This window comes from Tricharina praecox, assembly GCF_024521635.1.
Source record: "Tricharina praecox strain CBS 144465 chromosome Unknown BZA05scaffold_22, whole genome shotgun sequence".
NCBI lineage: Eukaryota > Fungi > Ascomycota > Pezizomycetes > Pezizales > Pyronemataceae > Tricharina > Tricharina praecox.
This window is the reverse complement of record NW_026250424.1, coordinates 591,062-618,172: the sequence shown is the minus strand read 5'-3', so window position 1 is coordinate 618,172 and position 27,111 is coordinate 591,062. Positions and strand designations below refer to the sequence as shown.

At 54.8% G+C, this 27,111-nt stretch overlaps 11 protein-coding genes across 11 annotated transcripts; 7 read left to right on the top strand and 4 right to left on the bottom strand.

Annotated features, from left to right (window-relative positions):
- Positions 1–1,436: 1,436 nt before the first annotated feature.
- Positions 1,437–3,488, bottom strand: BZA05DRAFT_132027 (uncharacterized protein). The gene is made up of 4 exons (XM_051478804.1): positions 3,356–3,488; positions 3,176–3,255; positions 2,667–3,097; positions 1,437–2,604 (listed from the first exon to the last, which is right to left on the bottom strand). Exons 1-4 carry the CDS (start codon positions 3,395–3,397, stop codon positions 1,565–1,567), a joined length of 1,593 nt encoding a protein of 530 aa, XP_051337204.1. The 5' UTR covers positions 3,398–3,488; the 3' UTR covers positions 1,437–1,564.
- A 1,531-nt stretch (positions 3,489–5,019) lies between these two features.
- Positions 5,020–5,987, top strand: BZA05DRAFT_406094 (uncharacterized protein). The gene is made up of 2 exons (XM_051484473.1): positions 5,020–5,781; positions 5,871–5,987. Exons 1-2 carry the CDS (start codon positions 5,387–5,389, stop codon positions 5,923–5,925), a joined length of 450 nt encoding a protein of 149 aa, XP_051337203.1. The 5' UTR covers positions 5,020–5,386; the 3' UTR covers positions 5,926–5,987.
- Positions 5,988–7,072: 1,085 nt separating this feature from the next.
- Positions 7,073–8,789, top strand: BZA05DRAFT_406091 (uncharacterized protein). Its single transcript, XM_051484472.1, has 4 exons — positions 7,073–7,837; positions 8,018–8,035; positions 8,129–8,194; positions 8,265–8,789. The coding sequence occupies exons 1-4, from the start codon at positions 7,413–7,415 to the stop codon at positions 8,353–8,355; spliced, it is 600 nt and encodes a 199-aa protein (XP_051337202.1). The 5' UTR covers positions 7,073–7,412; the 3' UTR covers positions 8,356–8,789.
- A 784-nt stretch (positions 8,790–9,573) lies between these two features.
- Positions 9,574–10,410, top strand: BZA05DRAFT_406088 (uncharacterized protein). The gene has a single exon (XM_051484471.1). The coding sequence runs from the start codon at positions 9,981–9,983 to the stop codon at positions 10,284–10,286; it is 306 nt and encodes a 101-aa protein (XP_051337201.1). The 5' UTR covers positions 9,574–9,980; the 3' UTR covers positions 10,287–10,410.
- Positions 10,411–11,183: 773 nt separating this feature from the next.
- BZA05DRAFT_426726 (uncharacterized protein) lies at positions 11,184–13,416 on the bottom strand (the record flags this gene model as incomplete). Its single annotated transcript, XM_051486027.1, has 2 exons — positions 11,184–11,228; positions 11,410–13,416. 2 exons carry the CDS (start codon positions 13,414–13,416, stop codon positions 11,184–11,186), a joined length of 2,052 nt encoding a protein of 683 aa, XP_051337200.1.
- A 1,554-nt stretch (positions 13,417–14,970) lies between these two features.
- BZA05DRAFT_406084 (retrograde transporter) lies at positions 14,971–16,093 on the top strand. The gene is made up of 5 exons (XM_051484470.1): positions 14,971–15,038; positions 15,092–15,207; positions 15,276–15,290; positions 15,359–15,772; positions 15,848–16,093. Exons 2-5 carry the CDS (start codon positions 15,154–15,156, stop codon positions 15,959–15,961), a joined length of 597 nt encoding a protein of 198 aa, XP_051337199.1. The 5' UTR covers positions 14,971–15,038; positions 15,092–15,153; the 3' UTR covers positions 15,962–16,093.
- A 225-nt stretch (positions 16,094–16,318) lies between these two features.
- On the top strand, positions 16,319–18,111 carry BZA05DRAFT_341263 (chaperonin Cpn60/TCP-1 family; the record flags this gene model as incomplete). The annotated part of the gene is made up of 5 exons (XM_051480997.1): positions 16,319–16,637; positions 16,703–17,106; positions 17,167–17,403; positions 17,456–17,694; positions 17,748–18,111. 5 exons carry the CDS (start codon positions 16,319–16,321, stop codon positions 18,109–18,111), a joined length of 1,563 nt encoding a protein of 520 aa, XP_051337198.1.
- Positions 18,112–18,272: 161 nt separating this feature from the next.
- On the top strand, positions 18,273–19,782 carry BZA05DRAFT_131924 (uncharacterized protein). The gene is made up of 4 exons (XM_051478803.1): positions 18,273–18,434; positions 18,483–18,531; positions 18,584–18,732; positions 18,778–19,782. The coding sequence occupies exons 1-4, from the start codon at positions 18,379–18,381 to the stop codon at positions 19,655–19,657; spliced, it is 1,134 nt and encodes a 377-aa protein (XP_051337197.1). The 5' UTR covers positions 18,273–18,378; the 3' UTR covers positions 19,658–19,782.
- A 35-nt stretch (positions 19,783–19,817) lies between these two features.
- On the bottom strand, positions 19,818–22,342 carry BZA05DRAFT_431229 (Noc2p family-domain-containing protein). The gene is made up of 3 exons (XM_051486179.1): positions 21,501–22,342; positions 20,685–21,444; positions 19,818–20,632 (listed from the first exon to the last, which is right to left on the bottom strand). The coding sequence occupies exons 1-3, from the start codon at positions 22,285–22,287 to the stop codon at positions 19,906–19,908; spliced, it is 2,274 nt and encodes a 757-aa protein (XP_051337196.1). The 5' UTR covers positions 22,288–22,342; the 3' UTR covers positions 19,818–19,905.
- A 179-nt stretch (positions 22,343–22,521) lies between these two features.
- BZA05DRAFT_406073 (GPN-loop GTPase) lies at positions 22,522–23,901 on the bottom strand. Its single transcript, XM_051484469.1, has 5 exons — positions 23,667–23,901; positions 23,546–23,597; positions 23,288–23,426; positions 22,807–23,216; positions 22,522–22,728 (listed from the first exon to the last, which is right to left on the bottom strand). The coding sequence occupies exons 1-5, from the start codon at positions 23,712–23,714 to the stop codon at positions 22,553–22,555; spliced, it is 825 nt and encodes a 274-aa protein (XP_051337195.1). The 5' UTR covers positions 23,715–23,901; the 3' UTR covers positions 22,522–22,552.
- A 1,290-nt stretch (positions 23,902–25,191) lies between these two features.
- Positions 25,192–27,092, top strand: BZA05DRAFT_131882 (S-adenosylmethionine synthetase). The gene is made up of 5 exons (XM_051478802.1): positions 25,192–25,657; positions 25,730–25,787; positions 25,847–26,416; positions 26,477–26,740; positions 26,797–27,092. Exons 1-5 carry the CDS (start codon positions 25,581–25,583, stop codon positions 26,989–26,991), a joined length of 1,164 nt encoding a protein of 387 aa, XP_051337194.1. The 5' UTR covers positions 25,192–25,580; the 3' UTR covers positions 26,992–27,092.
- Positions 27,093–27,111: the final 19 nt, after the last annotated feature.

Here is a 27,111-nt window from a genome sequence, read left to right as displayed (position 1 = left end):
CTATAGACGTGTACAAAAAAAAAATCATTACTGATATCGAACATTTTCCATTCAAAGTACCTACCAGTCCATCCAGTCGACTGCAGTCTGTCTAGCCTAACCAGCTGCGCAGACTGCCCAGTCCAGTCCACGCTTCCAGCCGGACTGAACTGAGAGGTTCAGTCCGGCTTTTGCCGAAAGACGGACTAGACTGGACTATCGGAGGCACTGGCGAGGACTGGAAGAATCCGACGGGAGAATCGAGATCGAGATGGATGGGCGAGTGGAGATTGATGGGCGAGTGGCTTGTCGGCCGGCTGCTTGTGTGGGCTGGCTGCTGGCTGCTCCACAGTGCAGCACTCGCGCAAAATGTTTCACCACTGGAATGTCACCAGCTTTACCACCTCTGAGTCAACTGGCAGAGGCCTCGATGGGGTGCCGAATATATTACTGGACGGCACAGCTGGAATGGCTGACATAACTGGCTTCTTCGACTACCTACTGCCATCATCGTTTTGTGTGTAGGTCTTGGTAGATGCCGAGGACGATGTTGGCGGTGCTTGGTGACTTTCCCGGTGGCGAACTACAATACCTACAATACCGGCGAGGAAGACGAGTTTCAGGGAAATGTCAAAGACTCAAAAGGAGGAGGGGAATCAGCCTTGTTCGAACTTCGAGCATCTTGTTGATAGCCAGCCTACAGTAGCCTACGGCGTCTCTGCGGTGGTCTCGGGTCTCGACTCGAGACTGGTGAATAAGGGACTGGGAAACCGAAAGCCCGGGGCTGATGGTCGGAGTGAATAGTGGGTTGTTACATGAAAGTTGCTGTGTTTCTGTGTATTGGGAGGATAGGTACGGGGTTTAGGAATCGCGGCAGGTCTTGGGATTTTACCGGTTTTGTGTTTTTGTGATTTTACTTGATCATTATTTGGACTTTTGCTGGGGCAAAGCGAGTGATACCTATCAGAATTTCATGGTGTGGGTGAAATATAATGATCATGCTTATTTCCGCATGTTCTCCAAAGGGAGGAGAATCAGTCTTATTCGGGCATCTTGTTTATAGCCAGCCTACAGGCGTCTCTGCAATGGTCTCGAGTCTCGATCCGAGGCTGGTGGACAAAAGACTGGGAAACTGGAAGTCTAGGCTGATCTTTGGAGTAAATAGTGGTTTTTTGCATGAACGTTGCTGTGTTGTTGTGCATTGGGAGGATACGGGTTTTAGAAATCGCGACAGGTCTTGGGATACTACTGGGTTTGTGTTTTTGTGGCATCATTATTTGGGATCTTACAGGGACGAAGCGAGTGATACCTACTATAATTTCGCTCCGTGAGTGAAATCCAATGATCACGTTTGTTTCCGCATCTTCTCTCTCTTTCCGTCCAGCCTACATCACTACATCACTACATCACTACGTCACTACATCACTACATCACTACATCACTACATCACGGTGTCAACAATGGCACCGTTTTAAGCCCAGGAGTTATGAACACGGCACTACTGTCGCACTGATGGCAATGTAGGCATTCTCTCGAAAAATGGTGAATTAATACTGTATATTTTCGATTTCGAGTCATTACGGTATCAATTTGCCGGCTCTTTCGGCGGTACTACAGTCTTTTCCGTAGCAGCATCGGTTGCTTCCTTGACCGGCACAGTATCGGCAGCCTCTTCGGCCGACGGAGCGGCAGTGGCCTTCTCGACCGGAGGAGCTCCGGTAACCTCTTCGACCGGAGGGGCTACGGCAGCCGCTTCAGCCGGAGGAGCGGCAGCAGCCTCCTCGACCGGTAGCTCCACAGCAGCCTCCTCAACCGGCGAAGCTTCGACAGTCTTCTCAACCGGCAAGTCCTCAAGAGTCTCGACTAACGGAGCGGCAGCAGCCTCCTCGACCGGTACTTCCACAGCAGCCTCCTCAACCGGCGAAGCTACAGCAGCCTCCTCAACCGGTGGTTCCACAGCGGCCTCTTCAATCGGAGGAGCTCCGATAGCCTCTTCAACCGGTGGGGCTGCAACAGCCTCCTCAACTGGCGAAGCTTCAGCAACCTCCTCAACCGGCAGAGCTTCGGCAGCATCCTCGACCGGAGGAGCAGCAGCAACCTCCTCGACCGGCAGAGCTTCGGCGGCATCCTCGACCGGAGAAGCAGCAGCAACCTCCTCGACCGGCAGAGCTTCGGCGGCATCCTCGACCGGAGGAGCAGCAGCAACCTCCTCGACCGGCAGAGCTTCGGCGGCATCCTCGACCGGAGAAGCAGCAGCAACCTCCTCGACCGGCAGAGCTTCGGCGGCATCCTCGACCGGAGAAGCAGCAGCAGCCTCCTCGACCGGCAAGTCCGTAGTAACCTCTTCGACCGGAGGAGCAGCAGCAGCCTCCTCAACCGGCAGGTCCACAGCAGCCTCCGCAGCCGACGAAGCAGCAGCAGCCTCCTCGACCGGAGCAGCTCCCTCAGCCTCCATGGCGGGTAGGTCTCCGACAGCATCCTCCAATGCGCGGTACTCGGGGCTATTGAGGATCTCCTGTGCCGCGGAGGCGGTTTCCGAACTCTTCCTCGGGCCGAAATGGGCGTACTTCGGCCGGGGAACGTCGCGCAATGTCTCGAGACTGACGTTCATCTTCTTGCCAACGCCTGCAGGCCCCACAGTCAGCATCGTTCCAGCCAAATCGAAACATCCGGGGGAGGGGGGATACCAATTTCGTCCCAACCCCACACATTCGCCTTCATGCCGACACCATGGTAATGATGCTGCCTCAGAAACGCGAGCCACAGCTCGACGGTCTCTGGGTGCCCATCCTTGATCCTAATCAACCTCTTATGGGTAACCCTCTCGTAATTCTCCTGGGACTTCTTATGGACGAAGTTACCCCTCGGTACAGTCCATCTTTCGATCTTCTTCGGCAGCGGAACAGGTCCGAACGCGGGGAGCTTCGCGTAGTATGCCGCCCGCAGCGCAAAATCTGCCATGATCTCGAGATTGCGCACGCTGTATGCCCGCAGCTGCAGGTCGCACACCGCCAGCCCCCCGTGCGTTACCTGCCGCCGCAAAGGCTCGAAGTAGTTCGCTTGGATACTCAAAGGAATGCGCGCGCCGGCCTCGGGTGACTCGACGTCTTCGGATCCGCTGCCAGGTGAGCGTCAGCGTGCGTGCGCGGGCCAGCGGGGTATGCAAGTGTGCGGACGGGGACGGGGACCGACGAACCCCAATACGGGCCTCATGTGGCCGGCATGCGTGGAGAAGGGAGCTCTCACGGCCAGTAACGACGGAGATCGTGCGAGTGCCTATGTAGAGTAGCCACAGTAAGAAAGTGTACATCTTAAACACGCCCCCCGTTCCTACTGTGTATGTGTGCGCGTGAAAAAGAGGAGGAAAAAAACATACTCCCAGATGAGCGCGGGACGCTCGTAACCGTACAGCGTACATCGTTTTCTTGGGTCGAATTGGATATCCGGAAGTAGGGCGCTGACAACGACGAAGAGCTGCGGGATTGTTGGGCCTGCAATTCGAACTTTTTTAGCGCGCAATGTCGAAAGTGGCGGGGCTACCCGGCTGAGTTTCACCCCGCCATCCCGTCAGCTGCGCTCCCCCGGCTCGGGCTCGAACATGGGATATCACTCGGGTTGGACCGAGAGGGCTGGACCGAGGGAGTTTGGACTTCCTACATACCTGGTACGGTACCGAAAGGAAATACCGATGACGAGTCCGTCGCAATTGTGAATTTGAACTGCTGGTCGTTGATCTGAAATTCGACTTTTACGTGGAGCGACTTTCTCTGTCAATAAAGACTTCTCTCTTCCCCGGGCACCGTACTAGATACCGGTATCTACTCTACTCGACACGGAGACACGCGCTATGCAGGAGGTTCGAATAAACTTGACGAATGGTGACAGAGTGGCGAATATCAGTTTCCCATTCGCCTATCAGGTCAAACAGTCTACGGTGTGGGTGATCAGCGGCGGCGGCGCCGGCAGGTAGTCGCCGGTAGAAGGATAAAAGAGTCGGTAGATAGCCGTCAATGAAAGGACAATTCTCATACAAAACATCATACATTCGAGTGAGACTATTTCTCGTGCGTTTCAACAGGAACCCCTTCAGCAAAGACGTTTTCCTAACCTCAGCCGAATGGCGATTGACAATTTGACACTCTGTCTATCCCAGCCATATCGGCTGAGGTTGCGCGGCTTTTCTTTGAGTATTGAAGCTCTAGAGAGTATCAAGAGGTTCAATCGCCGTAATGATGTGTACTTAGGTAGCATCAGAGTAGCAATTCAGAATTAATACATACCCATCTTCTACAACTATTTCCGTGACCATTCAAAATAGTACTGAACCCATTTTCTATCGCTTTTTTGGTGACCAGAGGAACCTATCTCGCCCACTTCGGCTGGCCTGGCTGAACTGGCAGTTCATCCGCTGAACTGACAGTTCTGCCAGTTTTCCCGGGAACAACTGCTGGACCTACCTAAACCAACTGGGAACTGACAGCCACTGTTCCTGACTGAACCGGGAACAAAATCAACCAGAACTGAACTGTTTAAACCAGTGTTCCCATTTCAATTGACTAACTGTTGGAGGGTCTGGTGCCTAACGTTCTCTTTACATCCGTGATGTCCGCCTTTCCAAACATACCCTTGATGTTATTACATGCAATGGTTATCCGAGAGGCCCAAACCGCCGCGTACGTGAGTACTCTACAAGACGCAGTTGTCACCGCCTCACCGGCCGAGCGAACTTCACAGTCAATCACCCACGCATGCCAAGACTGTAGCGATAGCCTTCAGGCTTCAAGATCACTGAACTCCAACGGTTCTTTTTTCATTGACCAGCCAATCTGTTGTAAGGAAGTCACAAGAATCTTTTCCCCTCCTCACAAGCCGGCGATTTCTGTCGCCAGTCATCATGTTTATCCGAGTCTCACGGCGCGTGTGCCCTTCAACCGAGTTCCTACGGTGCCGCGTTGGTACCGGTATTTCCGGACTCGTGTGTAGTCTTGGCGTTTGCAACGGGAGTCCTCTACCTTGCTACCATGCTACCTCTCCGCGCCTGTCTCGCACCAATCAGCTCTCTCGCACACCCATAGCTCTCACCAACACCAACACCAACCCAAAGATGAGCACGCCCGGGTCCCTCACCAGCGGCGAAGACGTCATCATCCAGCAGCAAGCCGACGGCTCGTGGAAGGAGTTCGACGGCATGAACGCGGGCCACCTGTTCGGGCCCGGCGCTAGGCCGTCGTTTATTGTCCGTAAGTACGCCCTCAATGGAGGGACGGGCGTCGATGCGTTCAGAGTGCGGCTCTCTCTTTCTCTCTCCCCTTCTCTCTATGATAGACATCTGTGATACCTGGTACTGCACTTCGCGAAGGGGGCAGAGCGGCTGACCGCACCGCAACGGTAGGAGTTCTGCGAGTGGATGAGCACCCGCAGCAGCAGCAGTGGCGGGCAGAAGCCCGAAGAACAGCTGTCTAGCAGCTCGACCAGCAGCAGCGCCAACCCACCTTCGCCTTCACCTTCGCAGCGGTACAAGCTGATCTTCTACACGCCGACCTCAGCGCTCGAGCGGGTGAAGACCGCCATCTTCGCGGCCGGCGGGGGAACATACGCGGGCGAGGCGTACACCAGCTGCAGCTTCGAGAGCACGGGGACGGGGCAGTTCCTTCCGATCGCGGAGCGGGGCGCAAACCCCACCATTGGCAAGCGGGAGCCCGGCGAGGAGAATTACCGCCTCGAGAGGGTCTACGAGGTCAGGTGCGAGATCATGTGCATAGGCGATGAGACTACGAGGGGGGCTGTTGAGGCTTTGAAAAGGTGCGTAGCCGTGCGTGATGTGATGTGGTTCTGATGGGAATGAAGATGGGAATGATGATGGTTGCTGATGCGTACTGATGCGAGGAAAGAACACATCCGTATGAAGTCCCCGCGTACGAGGTCTACAGGATGGAGGACTTTTGAGCTGGTGCGTGCGTGCGAGGAGGCGGTGCTGGGTGGTGGTGGTGGTGGTGGTGGTGGTGGTGCAAGCCTCTGGTCCCATGTTACCCCACGCACAGTGCACACTACATACACACATGCGAGTTCCGACGTCCGTTTGCTTGCTCTATTCATATCCGCTCGCGAAAGTTCACTGTCCACCTGTTTTCACAAACGGGCGGGTGGCCGCGTGCGTACTACGTAGACGGTTAGATGCTGCTACATATGTTACCTACTATTCTGCTCTCTCCCCTTCAGAACCTCGGAATTGTCTGGGCACGAGGGCTCGGGAGACACCCTGGAGGGCAAACAAGCTTTCGCGGCAAAGCGCATACGTACAGCAGGTAACTACACGTGCACCCGTCAAGGGACGATGTCGATGTCGATATCGACGATGCTCACATACCTACCGTGCTCGAGCAAGTACCTAGAGTGATATAGTGGGCACCAGACACCTTGTCTTCACGTCGAACCGTCCTACATACATGGTACATACCAGCTTGATCGGATTCCCAGCAGTGCCGCCGATCTGCTGAGCGGATGACAAGAGTGGAGCGAACCTGCGTACTACCATGAATGTAGTAGCAGTACATACACTACACCCACCATCTTCTCCCTGCCGCGTAGAGATAACTACCACGTAGTAGCAGTACACTACCTACACTACACCATCTTCTCCCCACCGCGTGAAGATACCTATGTGAGTACTTTCGAGTACCAACTATACCCACCCACCATCTTGGCACACACACACACACACACACACACACACACACACGTGTAGAGGAAGCATGTATGTAGAATAGAGTATGCAGCCCGTCCGAGGGCCTCTCACAATGTCGAGTGCCTAGCTGGTAGCCTGTAGCCGGGAAAATCAGCGTTGGACTTCGCCAGTCCTCAACGTTACCTACCTCGTACATGCTCTAGCGTCACGGAGACCACACCGTCGAACGAGCACGAGCACGCAGCCATCGAAAGCGAGTGGGAGGGGGAGAGTGCCCGTCTACCCCATCTAACTAGATCTAGTCTCGATTCCTCCGCGTACATAGAGTGCATCCCACGAATGGGGTGTGGAGGGGAGGGGGATGGGGGATGGGGGATGGGGGATGGGGGATGGGGGATGGGGGGCCGAGTCGATGGCCGGCCGTGGCAAGACGATCGGCGGCACTATTACTGATGATGTCCTGTCCCATCCATCCAGCCATCCATCCATCACGGGAAGTCGACGAAATGACTGCATTGCCCATTGCCATTGTTGGTTTTCCTGTTGGCGAAGCCACCATACATAGGGTAGATACAATGACGACGTCTTCAGCTAACACTAACCACGCTGGTCTCGACTCTCACACACTCACACACACCCACCCACCCTCCATAATGCCATTCCACCGTCCGCAAATGGACCGTGGAGCTGCGTCTGCGTCTGCCGGGAAACGTAAAGACCGGAGAACTGGGCAGACGAGAGAGCGTGGATGCTGGACTGGACTGGAAAGCTGCTGGACTGGACTGGAAAGCTGCTGGACTGGACTGCCACTGCTACTGCTATAAAAGCAGGCGGGCCCGCGCCTCCTCCTTGGTTGAATGGAACAGAACAGATCCAATCCACAGCTTACAGTCCCTCGATCTCAAGACCAAAGATCAAGACCAAAGACCACAGACCAAGCATTCCTGCCTCGACAAACATCCACACCCCCACAAACACAATCACCATGAGCTCCCCCCTCGACCAGCACGACCTCCACGGCCACCACCACCACACGGCCACCACGACGACCACCACGCAGTTCACCGACCCCTTCGCGACGACGACGGACACGCACACTGCGCGGCGTGCGAGCGATGGCAGCGTCGGTGACGGCATGACGCCGGTTCCTCTCGCCAAGCGTGACCGCAGACTGTATGTCTCACTTCCCATCCCCCTCCTTGCTTATTCTTATCCTTATCCTTATCCTGTCCTGCCTCGTCTCGTCTCGTTATCGGGTGGCGAGAAACCGGAAATATGACCATGTACATATGGGGTGCATGAGACCGACTACGCGCCTTGGCACACTTCGCTAACCACGGGAACTAAATGCAGATCCAAGGAATGGGATGCGTAAGCGCCCTCTCTCTCTCTCGCCTTCTCTCTCTGGGGATCATCATCCTTCAACGGAACGAAGCCCAGTTGCTAACATAACATGGATTGAAGTGCCCTAACTCCGCCATCGAGGTTCCAGCACGTCGAGGGGAGCATCTTTGCCACGCCCGCGTCACGGTTCGTCTCAATCCTATCCCACTGCCCTACTGCCGCCAAAGTCGGACGCTAATCGTTCCATCCCCCACAGAGACGGCCACGTCCAACGCAACAAGATCCACGGCTTCAAGGAGAAAGTCCTCGAGCTGTCGGGCGGGAGCAGGAAGAAGAGCACCTCCTGAGTTCGAGTCCCAAGCCGCAGCCGCCAATGCGCCATGCGCCGCTTTTAATCTAGCTTAACGGTCATCTTTTACTTACTTGCTTTCTTGTCGTCTTGTGGTTATGGAGTTGCACTTGCTTTTTTTGTTGCCTTTTTTGTTGCTTTTTGTGTTTGCTTTTTGTATTTGCTTTTCACGGCTTTATCCGGATGATGGTTGCTTTTTATCTGTCGCTTCGCTTTTCCTGTCGTTTCCTTGCCTTTCCTTGCTGTATTAGTATTGGTACTTCTTGGCTGTTATGATTGCCTTGTATTGTGCATCTTCAATCATGAATCCATCTTTGACTTTGGCTACGGTACTTTGGCCAGTGGCTACCCCGCACAAAAATGAAAGTCGATTCCGCACAATACCGGCCGCGACCCAAGAGAAATCAGGATACCAGCTCTCTTCACCGCCGGCAACAGTGCAGATAGGTATCAAGAATCCGGGCCGGCTACGTTGTACGTAGACAGAAACGCTCTTCAGCTCCACCATTGGCACCATGGCCAAGTGCCAAGTGCCAAGTTTGACATGTGCACTTCCTCACTTCTTCACACCTGGGGGAGCCAATCATCGTTGTTGGCGGAGCACACCCCGCATGTTCGTTGGATATCTAGTCAACGGTATCACATGGTCAAACGCGTGCGAATCCCGCTGGATGGTGGGCAGTGGGCAGTGGACGCTGGGTTAGACCCGTCACTCTGGGTGGGCACTGAGCATACATAGGGCAATGGGGGCGCTGGGCAATGGCAATGGCAATGGGCAATGGCAATGGGAACTCTCGGCGCTCCGCCCCGGGGAGTTGGAACACGTTAAACCGGTGTAGTTCGGGCCGTGGGGGGAGGTGCCAAGGTGGGCATTGGGCAGTGGGGAGCTGCGGTGGAGGCGCAGCTGCTATGTGCTAGTACTAGTGGCAACGTGCGCCGGTTGCCGGCGGGCATGAGTGAGCTGTAGTGACGTGAAGCGCGCACGTGGGAACTACACATGTTTTAGTTAGTTGGACTGATGCCGGGGGGAAACTAAACTGGGATCAGCAGCCCCACAGTCTGGGATTAGAGGATGTGGATGGCGGGGAACCGAGAGTGCAGAGCAGTGCGGTTCAAAATGCAGCTGAGAACCCCTCCTACATACACTCAATTCCGGACATCTCTGGCAGCAAAGTAGAGGCACCGCGGGCGTGCGGTGATCTGCCCGCTGCAGAGACCAGACACGAGAGACCAGAGAGTAGACCCCTCTAGTCATCACCGCCACCAGCCATCACCACCACGATGCACCACCACTGCGGAACCGTGTGCCCACGTCCCAGTGCCACCCCGTCGGGCCTGGAGTGAATGGATACTAGGCAACTTAATTTCCGCACTGCTACAGCAGCGGTGAGAGCTTCCGGCTTCAATCTTCCAACTGCATGCTGTTTCGCATCGTTTCGTTTCGCTATCAACTGCCTCCAGTGATCCATCCCAACCGTCCCCACAGTCTCAACTATCTCCCGCCTCCTGTCTCAACTGCCGCCCCAACTTCGGCTCTTGGGTCGCTCTTGAGTCGCTCGTCAGTCACTCGTCAGTCGTTCGTGAGTCTTTCGTTCGTCACCGTGCGGCTGGGCTCCTTCATGCATGCACCGACATCTCAATTCTCGTCTCGTTGCATCCTGCCTACATAGGCTCCTCCTTGGCTATGTAAGCTCCGCTGCTCCTGTCGCTCGATGTTTCGGTTCTCGTGCAGATCTAGTTAACTACTCTAGTTCGAAGAGTTGCGTGGAGTCCTGGTGGCCGGTACTATACGGTACATGCCGCTGTGGCAGTGGCCGTGTACCGGTACCGCCGTGGATTCAACTTTCCGTCCGATGCACTTGCCCTTCATGCCAGTCCCGTGGGTACAGAGATGAAGCCAGACCCTCCAACAGTTGGGTAGCCGGTTGAAATGGGAACACTGGTTCAAACCGTTCAGTTCTAGCCGATTTTGTTCCCGGTTCAGTTGGGAACAGCGGCTGTCAGATTAATTCCCAGTTGGTTTAGGTACGTAAGTCAGGCAGTCGTTCCCGGGGAAAACTGGCAGAACTGTCAGTTCGGCCAGGGCAGCCACAATGGGCGAGATCATGTAGGTTCCCATGGTGACGGGAAAAGGCATAGAATGGGTTCAGTACATACTAGTTTCGAATTACCTACTACCCTGATGCTACTTAGGCACTTACCCATGAGAGTACGGCGATTGAACTTCTTGATATGTACTCTCAAGAGCTTCAACACTCTCGGTACTTAGGGAATGGCGATGATCAGTAAGGATCATCTCGCACTCCGGGAACAGCCATTCAACCTCCGCCGACATGGCAGGAATACCTAGACAGAATGACAACCTCCATCCGGCCGAGGTTAGGAAAACGTTGTTGCTGGGGCGGTTCCAGCCACCATTCGATCGATCGCAGCAGGACTGTTTCGGACATTCCTCTCGACAGGCAATGAACAATATGTAGTCCTGGAGTTCGTCAACCGGCGGCGTCCTACCGGGCACTGGGTTACTAGTATGCAGCGGCTGGGTGGTGGGTTGTATTCGGTTGGCCGGAGGGTTGGTGGTGGTGATGGGTTTTTGCCCAAAATTTTAAGCTGAACTGAACTGATGGGACAAGCAGATTTCCCAGTTCAAAACTTCGCAGTTGGTTCGGTTTGCCAGTTGGTTCAGTTCACTACCTCCCAACAGTTGGTTGGTACGAGATCACCCCCGGTTTGTTCCCAGTTCGAACTGTTGGAGGATCTGGATGAAGCCCTGAAGCCGACCGGGTTGATGGATGGTTTCTTGTTTCATCATAATAGCATTCGACCTCATGAGATGTTGACAGTTACAATACCTGTCCCGCCAGCTGATGGCTGTTACTATTCCAGAAACATCGGGTTACAATTTGCGTAAGCGGATCGAGTGATATCTATGAGTGAAATTCTCATTTCTCTCCGTCAACGTCCCAATCTACAATGTCCCCATCTACAAAATCTGAATCCCCGACCCCGCCCCCTCTCCCACGCTCATACCAGTGATCCCCACCCCTCCCACCCCACCCATCTCAACCTGTCCCCTCCCCCCAACCATCCCCCTCTCCACCACGGCCCCCAGATTCCCCTCCACGACGGCGACCTGCTCCCGAACGAGCCCATCATTATCCGTAACAGCGACATACCCCAGGACCCTCCTGATATCTCGCACCCTCGGCGCCACAACCCGCCACACATCAGTTCTCCACGTCTCACCCTCTGTATCCTCATCATCCGCCTTTACCAGGCCATTAAGCACCGCAGCCACAGCAACGACAGCAGAGCGCCTCAAGATCGCGGCTTCCGCTGCTGTCTCCTGCGAGAGGATCGCCAGCGTGGTGTCGATAGCTTCGCTGAGCACCCGCGGGCCGAGGCCAGAGGGGTTGGTTTGTACTGCCGCCCCCAGAATTGATAGCGCCGAGGCGCGGATCCGCAGGTCTTCGTGCGGCGTCGAGGACCAGCCCGAGACGATTTTTGCGGCATGCTCGCGCTGCGCTAGCTGCGCGGGTGTGAGCCGCACGCCGGTCTCAGGGTCGATATCTAGGTCCAGGCCGTCGTCTTCTGAGTCTTCTGTGGACGAGGGTGCGAGAGGTGCGGGGTTGCGCCGGCGGCGCGAGATGATGCTTAGCATCCCCTGTGACACTACTTCCGCTGTTTCGCCGACGAGTGCTTGGTTGAGTTTTTGCACGGTTCCGAGAAGGGCTTCGCCGATTCGTAGGCGTTCGTCGAGGCCGAGGTGCTCTTTGAGGTTGAGGACGTCCTCGTCGTTGACGTAGGCTGCTACCAGCATTCTGGTGACGGTTTTGGAGTGCCGGTCGGTTAGGGCTGCCAGACATTTGACGACGTTCAGGTAGACGAAGGAGTCGCCGTCTTTTAGCATGGTGATTAGGAGACAGGCGGTGTTGACCACATCGACGATGGAGGCGCGTTCGAGGATCAGCTCCCGGAGGAGGTAGAGACCGTGAGCTCGGACTGGGACGAGGGGATCGCGTAGGTAGGAGAGAACTGTGGCGTACTTCTCCCGCTGTTGTTCCACCAGAGGAGTTAGCGCGGATGATTTTTTTGTAGTCGGCGCATGTATGAGTAGCAATGAGGTGATGTTGATGGCGAGGGATGTGATGTTCGGGTCAATATCCTGGGCCTTGGAAAGATACTGCAAAGGAGGATGGAGGGTAGTGAGGAGGCGCTCGTCAGTTTTATCGAGTTTTGTTTCGGGTGACGATATGAGCACACTCAGCAGAGTGAGTGCCATAGCTACCGTTTCCGTCTGCTGGGTGTCGTATGATCCCTCCTCTTCGTCCTCAATAGGCTCGGGGGCATCTTGGACTATCGTCCTCAGTGACGCTAGCCGCGGTACCCCAGCGTTCTCGCTCTTTGGTTGTTTCAGTGCCTCGACGTAGTCGAGGTATTCATCGAGGACACCTTTGATTATCTGCAGGATCCCCGTAGGTTTCTTTGCCAGCTCTTCCGCATGTGTCTGCAACATCTCCTGCAGGATCTTGACCGTAACCAACATTTTCAATGGCTCCTCATCACCCCCCCGAGCGAGCCACCTTTGGAAAATGCTCAGGAAGAATCCACTCAGTACCGTGTTTGGAACACTCTCATCTCCAAGGATGCCCATAAACTCCTCAATTCGGGAATTAATGACTTCCATGTTGACACCACCATTCGCAGATGATGTCCTTGACCTAATCTCTATCCCACCAGAGGATCCGGGCGCATACTCCCAGTCATCACCGCCGTTGAATGTAAGGCCTCGTTGGATCTTTTCAAGAACCGATTGGTCCATGGAGACGGCCAGGTATGACTTGAGCAGTGCCGCTGCACGATTATGCCATGCGCTGCGTCCGATTGATTTTGCGTAGCCCATGATTCCCCATAAGGGAATGAGAATCGGTGAAACCAATCGCTGGGGCAGCAGCGGTGTGGGGTGGGATGCTAAGAGGACCTCCAAATTTCTGAAAGCCATGGAAAGGTCTGTGTCCGATACCAAAGGGGTTTCGGCCTCATCAGTGGTCTCAGTCATCTCTGTGTCCGCATCAAGAACTTCAAATATCAACGCCGGTTTGGATGGTTTCGACGGCTGCGGTGCTGGTGAATCGTCTTCAAATGCCAACAGAGCCTGCGAAGATTCCTTTTCCCCATCCTTGGGATTTATGGGCTGTTTATGTACCACAGCTGGCGGCGTGGCAGCTGGAGGATCGAAGTTGTCGACGATTTTGCGAACAATCTCAGTCTCAACGACACCCTCTATACCGGCTCCTTTCTTTCCTAGCAGCTCAGCGATCACATACGCTGACGCTCTCTCCATTCCTGGGTCGTTGCCCCGCAGGATATCTAGCAATTGAGGACAGACGCTGGCGAACCATTCCCGCGCACTCATGGATGAAGGAACAGAGGATATCAATTTCGATGCTTTTGACAGTGCTTCAACCGATAACTGTGCGGATGCGGCATTCGCCATATTCCCAGAGGACGCCGTGGAAAGGAAGAGCTCGATGATATTTCTAACGCCATGGGGTCTCGACACTGGGAGTTGCGATAGGTATTTGGCAATGGGTGCACGGAACCATGGCGGTGATGTAGGATGCAGGAGAGACATCATGAGAGGCAATAGTGTACCAGTTTGGATGCTGGAACGATCGAGCGCATCAGCATCGCTCTATCGGCAACGATGAGATCACGGGTAATTACTGACTCGTCTAATAGATTGCTGAACTTTTGCTTCCATATCTCCTGGCTGCTTCTTTCATGCTCGGGATTGAGTGCTAATTCGCCGCAGCCTGCGATCAGGTCCACGAGGACACGCTCCCGCACCATCGGCTCAATCCCTTTGTAGTCTCTCGGTGACTTCCAAATATTATGTGTATCCTTCTGCGCCGCCGACTGCTGTGTTGGGGTGCTGCTCAGAACTCCGCACAGCCCATCGACAATCCTCCTAAGAAGCTCGATATCCTGGCCAACTTCCTGCACCCTCGTTGACGCCGCCCTTGCGATCGGAGTAGTCATATTCTGTGGTAAAACAAAGCTTCGAGCCCTTCGCTGAATTGGTATTCCCACTCCGGCCGATAACGACGGATATATTCCCTCCAGAACCAGTAGATCCAGCAACGAGAAAACCGTGCGCCGTTCACCGGGCCGCTCAAGGCGGTTCTCGATCGGCTCTAATGCTCGAGCGCATATTTCTTGATGAATTCTAAGAAGGAGTTGGAACGCATGGTTTATGACGAGCGGTGTGGCGACCGATTTGTCAGTGGAAGGCGTGAGAGGCTTCGAGAGGCGCAGGATTATTGAGACTTCGTTGAAGGATATGAGTTGCTCTGTGGAGCTGCAATCAGTGCTGTTCCCAGCGAGAAGTAGAGAAAAGGGCTAAAGAGGGAACCTTTGTCGAAGACCGGAGCAAGAAATTCGTTGGCTTCTTTGACAGCACTCATGGAGAAGAAAGGTGGGTTGTAATTAGAGAGAAAGCCAGAAACACCACCTGCGTCACTGAAGACGTGGGGCGGACCCTTGCACGCACTTGTCGAGGCGGCTCCGGCGGGTAAATGCAACGCTCTTCTATGCTCTGCCCACCGAGCTGTCGATCTTGAGTCCTTGACCCTTCAGCGAGAATTCGAGAGCACCACGGAAGACGTCTACGAGTCTCCGGTACGATGGAAGCTACTTCCCTTCGGTCGCTACAGCTGACACGTCAAATGCAGATCTACCATCACCAACGACACCAATCCCAAGCTCCAACACCTCCGCCGCTCACCTCCGAAGCATGTCGCGCCTCGTGCTGGCTATTGGAGACCTCCACATTCCAGACCGAGCAGCAGTGAGTCGGAACACCGCCTTGCACGAGCAATACCTTTCCCTCGGAAGCTTAAGCTAATGTAGTTGTAGGATATCCCAGCCAAAGTGAGCAACCTCCCCCGTCGTCATCGTCGCATTGAATCCATCCGTCTAACGAGGAGCGCAACAATTAGTTCCGGAAGCTCTTAGCACCCGGCAAGATCGGCCAGATCCTGTGTCTCGGCAACCTCACCGACAAAGAAACCTACGAGTTCCTCCGCGGCGTCGCTTCTGATATCCAGATCGTCAAGGGTGACTTCGACGTCGAAGCACCCGGCTTGCCGATTCACAAGGTTGTCGTCCATGGAAGTCTCAGGATAGGATTTACCCATGGCCACACGATCGTGCCGCAGGCAGACAGCGATAGCTTGTTAATTGAGGCAAGGCGGTTGGACTGCGATGTGCTCTTGTGGGGTGGAACGCATCGGTTCGAGGCGTATGAACTGGAGGGGAAGTTCTTTGTCAATCCTGGAAGTGCGACTGGCGCGATTTCCAGCGGGTGGTGGGCTGAGGGCGAGAGCCCGGTTCCGAGCTTCGTTCTGATGGATGTAAGTGCTGGAGTCTGCGTTGGCCTACCGGGAGGAGGATGAATCCACAGAACAGCTACTAATCATTTGTTCCAGGTCCAAGGAAGTGTGCTCGTAATGTACGTCTACCAGCTGCGTACGGACGATAAGGGGAACGAGAGTGTAGCGGTGGAAAAGATCACTTACAGGAAGGATACACCGGGTGCTTAGAGCTGGGTATCTGGATAGAGTGAATTCATTACCACCTTTGCGGAAACAATTTAGCGTTTGCCTTCCCTTGTATGATAGTAATTGCACTGCCTCTTGCATGAATCAATGGACTCCAGGGAATTCCGAAGATGGAATCCTCACGAAACCGAAATCTCCGAGTGATAATTGTGACCTCGCTTATCAATCTTATCTCAACCATGTCTAAATCCATCCCAGCGGCTCAAAGCTCAAAATTAAATCCCCGCCAACATCCATCCAACCCACCTTCTACAGCAACGTTCGGCCCTCCCTAATCAACCGTCGTTCATCTAATACCAACCGCACAATCTATTCAACATGTCACAACATCACGGCTCGATGGGCAATCCAAACCTGAAGGAGAAACCGATGGCTGTGCGAGCGGCAAACATCATGGCCGCCAGAGCAGTTGCCGATGCGATCAGAACGTCACTCGGACCTCGAGGAATGGACAAGATGATACAGAACGGCAAGGGCAAGACTCTCATCACCAACGATGGGCATACCATTCTGAAGGAGATGGCGGTCATGCACCCGGCGGCCAAGATGCTGGTAGATCTGTCTGCTGCTCAGGATGTTGAAGCCGGAGATGGAACCACCTCCGTTGTTGTTATTTGCGGAAGTCTTTTGGGTGCTGCTGAGAAACTGCTCGGAAAGGGTATGATACTGATGAAAGAAGCACCGCGGTGCGGCTGTGAGAGATGGGATCTGATCCGTGTACAGGCCTCCACCCTACCGTCATCGCCGAGAGCTTCCAGCGAGCTGCCGCAAAGTCCGTCGAGATCTTGACGGCCATGTCCACACCCGTCACGCTTAACGACCGAAACTCGCTCCTGCAAGCCGCCAGCACGTCTCTCTCGAGTAAGATTGTCTCGCAGTACACCAACCTCCTCGGTCCCATCGCCGTCGACGCTGTTACGAGAGTCATCAACCCTGCGACCGCCGAGAATGTCGACTTGAACGATATCCGCATTGTCAAGAAAGTGGGAGGAACCATGGATGATACCGAGTTGGTAGATGGCCTGGTCTTGACACAGAATGCCATCAAGAGTGCTGGAGGTCCCGTTCGGATGGAGAAGGCCAGAATTGGTTTCATTCAGTTCCAGCTGTCGCCGCCTAAGCCCGACGTATGTTCCCACGCACCTCCCACGTCCCCGACAAGCTCTAATATTATGTGTGCGGTGTAGATGGAGAACCAGATCGTTGTCAATGATTACCGTCAGATGGACAAGATTCTCAAGGAGGAGCGGACATATCTGCTCAACATGTGCAAAAAGATCAAGAAGGCCAAATGCAACGTGCTTTTCATCCAGAAGTCGATTCTCAGAGACGCCGTCAACGACCTATCCCTACATTTCCTTTCGAAGCTCAACATCCTTGCTATCAAGGACATCGAGCGTGACGAGGTTGAATTCATTTGCAAGGTCCGCCGTGCCCTTTCTCTGGTTGGAATTCCTATGTTGACATGGTGGATAGAGCACCGGATGCAAGCCAATTGCCGATATCGATTCGTTCACAGAGGATAAGCTTGGTTCGGCAGACCTCGTGGAGGAAGTCAGCTCGTCGGGAGCTCGCGTAGTCAAGGTCACCGGTGTCAAGGGTGCTGGCTCTACGGTGTCGGTGCTCGTCCGAGGTGCCAACTCTCTAATCCTGGACGAGGCTGACCGGTCTCTCCACGATGCGCTGTGTGTTATCCGATGCTTGGTCAAGAAGAAGTACGGCTCCGCCCCGCCACCTGGCAATTGAACATAGCTAACCAATCACATAGGGCCCTGATTGCTGGAGGAGGAGCACCCGAGATTGAGGTCTCTCGGCAGTTGATGAAGGAGGCACAGAAGCTTACGGGTACGGAGTCGGTATGCTGGCAGGCATTCGCCGAGGCTCTCGAGGTCATCCCCACGACGCTCGCCGAGAACGCTGGTCTCAACAGCATCCGTGTCGTAACCGAACTGAGAAACCGCCACGCCAACGGTGAGATCTCGTGCGGTGTCAGTGTGCGGAAGGGGGCGGTCACCAACATCATCGACGAGAAGGTCTTGCAGCCGTTGCTCGTGTCCACCAGCGCTATTGAGCTGGCGGCTGAGACGGTGAAGATGATCTTGAGGATAGACGATATCGCTCTTTCGCGTTAAGTGCAGGGGAATCTGTCTGTAGCTACTTTTAATCGTTCTAGAGAGCTCGTAGAGAATGAAGAGCTCAAAAGTTCGTGGGTGCATAAATTTATGCCCCAAGATAGATTAGCATGTGTGAACTGATAATCCTTGCTGTCTGCGACAAGCCGACAACACCTAAACGCGACATCCCACGTTCCTCAACTCTAGCTTCAACCGCACCAATTCCACCTCTAATCACCGCCAAAACCCACCACAACCCACGACCAACGCCTCTCCGTTTCCACCATGAAGTTAGATGAGGATGTTCTCGCCGACATCACGAAAGGTGGCGCGGTCGATCTGTCAGTACCTTCAGGCCCACAACCGTACAATCACTAACACCACCGTAGAGACCTCTGGCCAGACCTCCTCAAGTGCCTTCTCGCACGCCTGGACACAGTACTATCCCTCTCACTTTTACCTACCTCTTAGTTCTCTGACATATCTCCAGATCACTACCGACAACTTCCCAAAGCCCACGGCCGCAGAGCTTCTCGCCGGCGAAATCTCCCCCGCGACCACTCCCCTCCTCGAGAGCAGCAGCACGCAGCCCGACCCATCTTCGCAAGCGTCAACGCAGCCCACCTCCTCCCCGCCGGTGTACGCGACCCCTTCCTCCCTTCAAACCCTACTAACACCCCTCAGCGCGCAGCAGCAACCCGCCCCACCACCAATTCTCGGCCCTTCCTCCAGCACCTTAACGGAGGTTGTGACACCTCCCCGCTCCCCCGTGCCTCCGCCCCACCCCTCGGGCCTGCACTCCGCCGACCTCGCTGTGATCGCCTCGCTGCGCGACACCCTGACGACCACCTTCGCGGCAGCCCCACCGCACACGATCCAGCGCCTCGCGGAGCTTCTTCTCGTGCCACGCCAGCACTACACCTCGCTCCCCAAGTACCTGCGTGCTCTACAGCGCGTCCTCTCCGTCTCCTCAACAGCCACCGCCTTCCCCCTGGAGCCCGCTAACTCCGTCCTCCAGAATGGCGGAAACAGCGGTGCTACCGGCGGAGTCAACGGCACCTTTGGACTCGGCAGCGATGAATCTCTTGGAGGCGCGCTGCTGACTCCGATCCCGTGGTTGATGCGCGACGACTGTGGCGGCGAGGCGGAAGAACACGCGCTGTCGCCCAGCCCGGGCCCTGCGCCGGGGGTTGGCGTCACCCAGGGAGAACTGCTCAGGATGGAGCAGGAGGCTGGTGTGATCCCTGCGAATCAGGTACAGATGGGTGAGGAGGAGAGGAAGGAAGTGCTCAAGATTGGCGCGGAGGATGTCGGTCCGCAGCCTGAGGGTACGGTTTTCCCAGATGCCCCCGCGACTGAGGAGGAGATTGTGCTCGAGAGACGGGACGAGGAGATGGGCGATGCGCCGCCGGCTGTGGCTGAGACTGTGACCGCGACCATTACAACCACAGCGGAGGTCAGGGAGGGCAGTGGTGAGAAGGAGAAGGAGAATGACAATGGAGTGGGTGAGCTGAAGAAGGACAAGAACGAGACGAAGGGAGAGGACGAGAAGATGCAGGATTAGGAACCGTGGTTCTTGTGAATCTCACCTTCTACTACGGGGAAGACAGACTGTATAATAGCCTTTACTTCATGACGATATCACGGCCATGCGTTGCAATTTCAAAGACAACTTACGAGCATACGAGCATACGAGTTCTACTCAATCTGATGAGATGAAATGTGATCCCAAAACCAAAACCTGCTTTTATAACTATGATACACCAAGAACAGGAACAAGACATGATTGATATTAAGCCATCCCGAACACGTCTATTCATCGTCCTCACTCATGCCGTCTATTTCATCATCGTCGTCCCCACTCTCCTCACCATCATCACTCATAAACACATCATCACTATCCTCATCCACTTCCTGCTGCGCCAGCTTATCCTTCTGGCGTTTCTCCTGCTCCTCCTTCAGGGCCTCCTCTAGCAGGCGCCTCCTCTCCTCCCGCACCTTCCTCTGCGAGACGACATAGGCGCCCAGCGGGGTATTTTCCCACTCGGTCTCCTTCAAGAAAGCGTCAACGCCGGCCCTGCGTCCGGGCGCAAAATCGACGGCCTGGCGCTTCTCCTGGATAAACTTCGCGTTCGCCTCGAGCTTTGTGATCAGCAGGTGCAGCGCGGAGTTGAACTTTGCGTTGCGCGACTTCTTGACGAAGCGCTTGACGAGCACGATCGTGGGGATCGAGAGCTCGGGGAACGCAATGCTTTTGCTGTACAGCACGTAGAACTCGGCGAACAACTCGACGATCTGCTCCGCGATCCCGTCTTGGTAGATCCGTGTGCGTAGGTACGATTTGGGCACGCGGATGGTGACAGAGAAGTCGACGGGCTTGAGCGTAGAAGGCTTGGGCTTCTTTTTGATTTCGCCGGAGGAGAGGACCTCGAAAATTAGGGGCGCAAGAGGGATGTACGCCCCGGTCGAGAGGGAGAGGCGGAGGAGAGAACGGATCAGGAAGAAACGCAGGGGAAAGTAGGAGGCCGTGGGGATCAGTCTGTCCTACATTTTAGCTATGTTGGATGGAAGGATGGAAAGGAAGAACATACCTGATAGCTCCAAGAGTGACTTGGACGAGGGGGTAAATGAGTGGTCGCAGAGGTGACTCCTTGCCAGCCTGTGCCTCCTTCAACCCATCACAGTGCATAGCCAACACGCGCGACCAGAAGTCGAGCGAGTGCACGTACTGCCAGTTGTAGACAGTCTTGTACGATTCCTTGGAGTTGTTGGTGATACTGTTCCTCAGGTGGACCGCGAGCTGACGGATGGATGCGAATCCAGCCTGGTAGCCAACCTTGTCCATTCCCTGCAGGCCCACGATTTCGGCCGCCGAGTTCTTCATCAGGTTGATACCGTGGATGGTATGCACTGATGTTTGCCGGCTGGCCTTGACGAGACCGGCATATAGAGCTTTGATGCATGTCTCCTTGATGCCCTCGTCGCCGATAACGGCGGCTTTTCGTACCACCAGGAATGCGGTGATCCGAGTGGCTTCATCGACGCTGTTGGTGGACCACACCTCGATGATAGTCTTGAGGAAGGTCTTGAGGAACTTGCGGAACGAAAGGAAGTATGGCACGAGCTCGAGGGTGGAATTGAGGAGAAGCTTCTGGGTACCAGCGTCGGTGAGGAGCGGGAGAAGGTGCATCAGCGACTGCGAGTGCGATTTGAGGAGCGGCGTGAGAGTGCGGTATTTCTTCGTGTCCGTAGCCACGCGGATCTTGCCCGAAGCCGACTCTTTGATTGGGATATGGTGCTGCAGCACCGCCGGGACGTCGCTCAACGCTAATATTAGCAGTTCGTGATATACTGAGGTCCAATGTTAGCCAGCGTTTCCCCTTGATCAACAGCGCTGGGTGTCCTACCGTCGGGGTTCGTGATGGTGTATTTGAACCCGCCCTCCGCATTATTGACCTCAGAATCGTTGACATGAGCAGCAGCTCTAAACGCCAGAACCACCTGCCGCAGACTCCGCAGACTCTTCTTGTCCACCAGCGCCTCCTTCCACTTCTTGACATGCGCCATCGTAACCTCGTCACTCTCGTCCTCCTTCTTCGCCTTTTTGGCCTTCTTTTTCTTCTTGCCGACAGTCTCGTCCTCCTCGTCGTCCGATAGTGAGTCAATCTCCGACAGATCATCCTTCTCCGCCATCGAAAAGTCGAGCAATTCCGGATCGTTCTCCTTCAAGTACTTGTAAAATTCGGGATCGTTCTCGGCCAACGCACTCAGGTCGCCCTTGTGTTGCTCGAGTTCGTCGCCGTCCTCCTCCTCATCCTCCCCGTCGGCAGCAGCACCCTCCACATCCGCATCCTCTTGCACCGCGGGCTTCTTCTTGGTCTCCTCGCGCTTCCTCTTTCCACCTTTCGTTGCTAGCGCAGCAGGCTCGGGGACCTCAAAGCCTCCCGCAAAAAACTGCTCCACACTCATATCCTCGAAGATCTGTGGACCATCGGGCTTCTGTTTCTTCGCCTTCGGCTCATCACCCTCCTCTCCATCCTCATCCTCGTCGTCCTCTTTCGCGGAGCGCTTCGCCTTCTTCTTTTCGCGCAGGATGAACGCTTGCTTCACCTTCTTCTTCGATTTGCGGTCGTCGAGAGTGCGTGTGAGGTGCTTGCTCTCGAACTTGCGGGTGGACTTCTTGACGCGACCCATTTTGGCGGTGGAATGAGGCGGTGAGGTATTGGTGGTGGATTGATGTGCGACTTACACTGCGGCGGGAAAAATTATCTGGAATCCACCCTGGACTGTCGCGCTAACTAAGGCGGACACGTGATTGGCGGGGATGGGTGGGGCGAGGGATGAGGGCCAGATTGACCAATGGAATATCACCCGGACCTCGACTTTATCTTCACATGTTTTATGATGGATTCACGTACGGATTACAGATTATTGGTCGTCTAGTATTTTGTTTATTATTCTATTCCGCTTCTTGCCAGTCTGCATCCGGATTGTCCTTCAGCTGTGGTTCCTGCACCTCCGACCAGCCCAGACAGTCATCGATATAGCTAAGGATTCCTTGCACGCTATCCTCGTTCTGAGCTTCGAGCTGTAGAAACGACACCATGGAAAAGTCCTCGATGAGGTTTACGACGGCTGCACACACACACACGCAATCTGTCAGCACTGAGCATCACCTACTTTCTACTCCTCGTCGCAGATGCTAATGTCTACCTTCGTTGAGCTTATGAAACTTAGGATTGGTCTGCGCATGTATATCGGTTGCAATCATGGTCGGATCGGGATCCAAAAACCTCTTGAGCTCGCGTTTCGAGACCTGCTGCTTGACCAGGTCCATCTTGCTGAGGATATTCAGATGGGGGATTGACAGCATGATCATGGCGCTCATCGCCGACAGTGTTCCGGCAAAGAACTTGGCCTTATCGACAACGAATGTGGACTCGATCAGGTACGCGGCACACAACGAGTAGCCCATCTGCATCGACAGGTGCTTCGTCAGGTTCGGCAGGATCGGAACGTGCGAGTACAACTCGATTTGACCCGGGCAGTCGAAGATGGTTATGAACTCTTCGGTGGTGCCGTCGAGCTCCGCTTCGAGCCAGTCGAGGTTTTCCATCAGGAACCTGATCACTCCCCCACATGTTCAGCATCCGGACCGTATGTGGAGATAGGCGGTGGCGCTGGGGGGGCTTACTCGAAGCAAGCCATCATAGCCCCGTTGGGTCCAAGCTGCATCTCCTCCATCGCATCGTCGAGACTGATGAGGTTCTTGATGTCGACGTCAGGCTCGAAATCAAAGTCTTCCGCCGCCGGGTCCAAGTTGACGTAGAGGCCTAATTTACGACAATGGATTCATTCTGGCATCAGCCTGTCCCACTCTCCGCCGCGGGCACGCGCAACCCCACCAACAACCAAATACACACACACACATCGAGGTTGGCATGGCACGTACATGATCGCTTTGCATTCTTCAGGTGCGAGATCAACGCTGAACAAAATGTCGACTAAACACACCCACACACACCGCGCCATCAGTTGACTGGCAGTGGAGGGGTGGATTGGTTTCGCCTGACCTTCCCGGAGCCAGCTGGGCCAACGACAAACACGCCAAAGCGAGACATGATGTTTCTGTTTGGCGGCGCGGAATGCGTGGGGCTGCGACGCGTATGGCGGGTGCGACCGTGGACGGGCGTAGACTTTTTCGGTGGTGGCGTAACTGATTGGCGGCGTTGAATGGTTGAGCGGTTGAAGTGGGTAGGTACAATGCGATTGTTGGGACTTGGGCTAACACCGGGCGGCCTTATCGCAGATCAATCGATATCAGTTGGCGCTAGTGAAGTGGGGGGTTTTCGGTGATGCCTTTCGATCACACGGCGCGTTAGTTATGGATTCGCGCTATTCAAGACAGCCATGCTATCGGTATATATCTCAGTCCGTCCGTATCTCTGCTGCCGTTGAAGGGGAGCCTTCCTCGATTGCTATATATCGATTGAGGACCACAAACTTCTCACTGATCTTGACCAACCACCTCATCGTGTAGGTATTACCGTGTCACTGCGTGAATGGAATCCTTTGGTCGGTCACAGTAGGTTCATTCCGCCCGTGAGCCGTGAGTGCGAGGTAAGCACTGTGGTATATATAGCCTTCGTGCACCATCATAGCTCTCGATTGACACCCTCACAGCTAGGAAGATCTTACATTCCCGGTAAATACCTACGCTTTTTGAAGCGTCAAAGTAACGAGACGTCCATACCAGTGCCCCGACTCAACGCAACCGGACATTCATACCGGTGTCCTGATGCAAACCAACGAGACTTCATACCAGTGTCCCGATGGCACCAAGAAATACCAGCCGGCACGTACGGTCCCGCCTCATGTCTCAGTGGAGTACGTGTCTGTCCTGGGTGGGGGACTCGACGGTGAGGGGATGAAGTTCACAGGATCTTGCCCATGGCTGAGACGCCTCATGGCAGATGGGCAGAGGGATTCAATCCATGAGGACCAAAGATCTGTCCACTTGGGATGCCGATAGAGGTACATACCGGTAGATACACACAAGGCCCCGGGCGGTCCTGGTGCCGTAAAGGTATATACTCAAAATACGGCTCGTCGGCCGGCAGAGTATGTACTCTACTTACTCCGGGAGTCAAATCTAGGAATGCAGTTGCGCGTGCGCAGCGCAGAGCCCATGCGGGATCCGTTGATCATACTTCTGCCGGACGGGTAGAGATGTCCCTTTGGGAGGGCAGTACATACCTGACGATATGCACTGCGTTCCTGCCATCTGTACTCAAGGTTTGTACCGTACGCTCTCCGGATAGCCAACGGAGGATTCCTACGGAGAACCAATTGGCTCGAATAGCCAGTGGAAGGTTCCTACGGCGTGGCTACATATAACCGCCAATATCCAGTGGTAGGTTCATAGCGTACCAATAGGCACCACAGGGTCCACCAACGTCTCGTCGGCCAATCGGTGATGCAGATGCGACTTTTGCTGGAGAGATGGTGCAATCGCGGGTATTCCTACCATTCGTACCTTGTCCCTTCCCTCTTAGAGTTTAGCCCGTTCGAGTCTGAAGAGGTCCCTCACAAGTTCCTTGCTCTTTTTTTTCCAAGAGACCCCACTAAGCCAAAAACCTCGCACCTGCATCCGTCCAGTCCAACCTCCACAAAATTTCTCGGTGCGAGCCCTCTGTCGTGCTCGGGAACCTTCCTTCTGTGAACTGAACCTCTCCCCACCCCCCGCCCCCTGGCTTTCACACTACCTCTCGTCTTCCCCCCACCTTGTTCGCTCAAACAACCGTCGCCCTAATAGTTCTTCCTGTCCCCCCTCCCTCTTTAAAACCTTCTGTCTTCCCCCCGCGTTGCCTGTGATTTCTCTCTTCTTCACCTCCCCCAGTGATACCCCACCTGCTTCCAGTCTCTTAGAAATCTATCAGTCCTCTTCTTCCACTCTTCCCTACACACATCCAAACAAAACACACAACATGACTGCCTCCAAGAGCCAGGGAACTTTCCTCTTCACCTCCGAGTCCGTCGGAGAGGGTCATCCCGACAAGATCGCGTATGTATCCTCAATCAGCGATTTCGTGCCCATTGTTCTCCCGCTCAGGACTGACTCAATTCCGCCTTGCAGTGATCAGGTTTCGGATGCCATTCTCGACGCCTGCTTGGCGGAGGACCCTCTCTCCAAGGTTAGCTCATGCACCGTTCCTGCCGACGGAACTCTGAAAACTTACCAACCTTATTCTAGGTCGCTTGCGAGACTGCCACCAAGACCGGTATGGTCATGGTTTTCGGTGAAATCACCACCCAGGCCCGTCTCGACTACCAGAAGGTCATTCGTGGCGCCATCAAGGACATCGGTTACGATGACTCCGCCAAGGGCTTTGACTACAAGACCTGCAATGTCTTGGTCGCCATTGAGCAGCAGTCTCCCGACATTGCTCAGGGCCTGAACTTGGACGCTGCTCTCGAGCAGTTGGGTGCCGGTGACCAGGGTATCATGTTCGGATACGCTACGGATGAGACTCCTGAGCTCCTCCCCCTCACCGTTACTCTCGCCCACAAGCTCAATGCTGCGATGGCTACTGCCCGTCGCGACGGATCCCTCCCCTGGCTCCGGCCCGACACCAAGACCCAGGTCACCGTTGAGTACGAGCACGACAACGGTGCGGTTATCCCTCGCCGCGTCGACACCGTTGTCGTCTCTGCCCAGCACTCCGAAGACATCACCACCGAAGAGCTGAGGAAGGAGATCCTCGAGAAGATCATCAAGAAGTCCATCCCCGCCAAATACCTTGACGAGAAGACCGTCTACCACGTATGTGTTCCTTCACCCAGCAAGGATTTCCCTTAACGGTATTCCCTAACAACCACACAGATCCAACCTTCTGGTCTCTTCATCATCGGAGGACCCCAGGGAGATGCCGGTCTGACCGGACGTAAGATCATCGTCGACACATACGGAGGATGGGGTGCCCACGGAGGTGGTGCTTTCTCCGGAAAGGACTTCTCCAAGGTCGACCGCTCTGCTGCCTACCTCGCCCGCTGGATCGCTAAGTCTCTCGTCTCCGCCGGTCTCGCTCGCCGTTGCTTAGTCCAGCTCTCATACGCCATTGGTGTCTCGGAGCCTCTGTCGCTCTTTGTAAGTTTTCCCGATTTTGCCGAGGATCCGGAATCAGACTCTAATTTGATCTCCAGGTCGACTCGTACGGTACCTCCGAGAAGTCCAGCGATGAGCTCGTGGCCATCATCCGCGCCAACTTCGACATGCGCCCCGGTGTCATCGTCAAGGAGCTCGACCTTGCCAAGCCCATCTACTTCCAGACTGCGAAGAACGGCCACTTCACCAACCAGAACTTCAGCTGGGAGAAGCCTAAGGCTCTCAAGTTCTAGGTATATCCTTATGGGAACCGGTAGAGCGGACTTGATTGCAAAATCTTTTTCTTTTGTTCATTGCATTTTCTTGTATTTTTGCTAGGTCTTTACGTCTCCTTTGTTTTCGTCTCGACGAGG

Excerpts from the sequence above, each read along its gene's own strand:
- BZA05DRAFT_132027 (XM_051478804.1), bottom strand. The coding sequence starts at position 3,397 with ATGTACGCTGTACGGTTACGAGCGTCCCGCGCTCATCTGGGA. Across the intron at positions 3,256-3,355 it reads CGTCCCGCGCTCATCTGGGA|GCACTCGCACGATCTCCGTC; the intron begins GTATGTTTTTTT and ends TACTCTACATAG. Across the intron at positions 2,605-2,666 it reads GTGGGGTTGGGACGAAATTG|GCGTTGGCAAGAAGATGAAC; the intron begins GTATCCCCCCTC and ends TGGGGCCTGCAG.
- BZA05DRAFT_406094 (XM_051484473.1), top strand. The coding sequence starts at position 5,387 with ATGAGCACCCGCAGCAGCAGCAGTGGCGGGCAGAAGCCCGAAGAACAG. Across the intron at positions 5,782-5,870 it reads GCTGTTGAGGCTTTGAAAAG|AACACATCCGTATGAAGTCC; the intron begins GTGCGTAGCCGT and ends ATGCGAGGAAAG.
- BZA05DRAFT_406091 (XM_051484472.1), top strand. The coding sequence starts at position 7,413 with ATGCTGGACTGGACTGGAAAGCTGCTGGACTGGACTGGAAAGCTGCTG. Across the intron at positions 8,195-8,264 it reads TTTGCCACGCCCGCGTCACG|AGACGGCCACGTCCAACGCA; the intron begins GTTCGTCTCAAT and ends CATCCCCCACAG.
- BZA05DRAFT_406088 (XM_051484471.1), top strand. The coding sequence starts at position 9,981 with ATGCACCGACATCTCAATTCTCGTCTCGTTGCATCCTGCCTACATAGG.
- BZA05DRAFT_406084 (XM_051484470.1), top strand. The coding sequence starts at position 15,154 with ATGTCGCGCCTCGTGCTGGCTATTGGAGACCTCCACATTCCAGACCGA. Across the intron at positions 15,773-15,847 it reads CGAGCTTCGTTCTGATGGAT|GTCCAAGGAAGTGTGCTCGT; the intron begins GTAAGTGCTGGA and ends CATTTGTTCCAG.
- BZA05DRAFT_131924 (XM_051478803.1), top strand. The coding sequence starts at position 18,379 with ATGAAGTTAGATGAGGATGTTCTCGCCGACATCACGAAAGGTGGCGCG. Across the intron at positions 18,532-18,583 it reads TTCTCGCACGCCTGGACACA|ATCACTACCGACAACTTCCC; the intron begins GTACTATCCCTC and ends ACATATCTCCAG. Across the intron at positions 18,733-18,777 it reads CCCACCTCCTCCCCGCCGGT|CGCGCAGCAGCAACCCGCCC; the intron begins GTACGCGACCCC and ends AACACCCCTCAG.
- BZA05DRAFT_431229 (XM_051486179.1), bottom strand. The coding sequence starts at position 22,287 with ATGGGTCGCGTCAAGAAGTCCACCCGCAAGTTCGAGAGCAAGCACCTC. Across the intron at positions 21,445-21,500 it reads CACCATCACGAACCCCGACG|TATATCACGAACTGCTAATA; the intron begins GTAGGACACCCA and ends ATTGGACCTCAG. Across the intron at positions 20,633-20,684 it reads GTCACTCTTGGAGCTATCAG|ACTGATCCCCACGGCCTCCT; the intron begins GTATGTTCTTCC and ends AATGTAGGACAG.
- BZA05DRAFT_406073 (XM_051484469.1), bottom strand. The coding sequence starts at position 23,714 with ATGTCTCGCTTTGGCGTGTTTGTCGTTGGCCCAGCTGGCTCCGGGAAG. Across the intron at positions 23,598-23,666 it reads GCCCAGCTGGCTCCGGGAAG|TCGACATTTTGTTCAGCGTT; the intron begins GTCAGGCGAAAC and ends GGGTGTGTTTAG. Across the intron at positions 23,217-23,287 it reads GCTATGATGGCTTGCTTCGA|GTTCCTGATGGAAAACCTCG; the intron begins GTAAGCCCCCCC and ends GGGAGTGATCAG.
- BZA05DRAFT_131882 (XM_051478802.1), top strand. The coding sequence starts at position 25,581 with ATGACTGCCTCCAAGAGCCAGGGAACTTTCCTCTTCACCTCCGAGTCC. Across the intron at positions 25,788-25,846 it reads CGGAGGACCCTCTCTCCAAG|GTCGCTTGCGAGACTGCCAC; the intron begins GTTAGCTCATGC and ends ACCTTATTCTAG. Across the intron at positions 26,417-26,476 it reads ACGAGAAGACCGTCTACCAC|ATCCAACCTTCTGGTCTCTT; the intron begins GTATGTGTTCCT and ends ACAACCACACAG.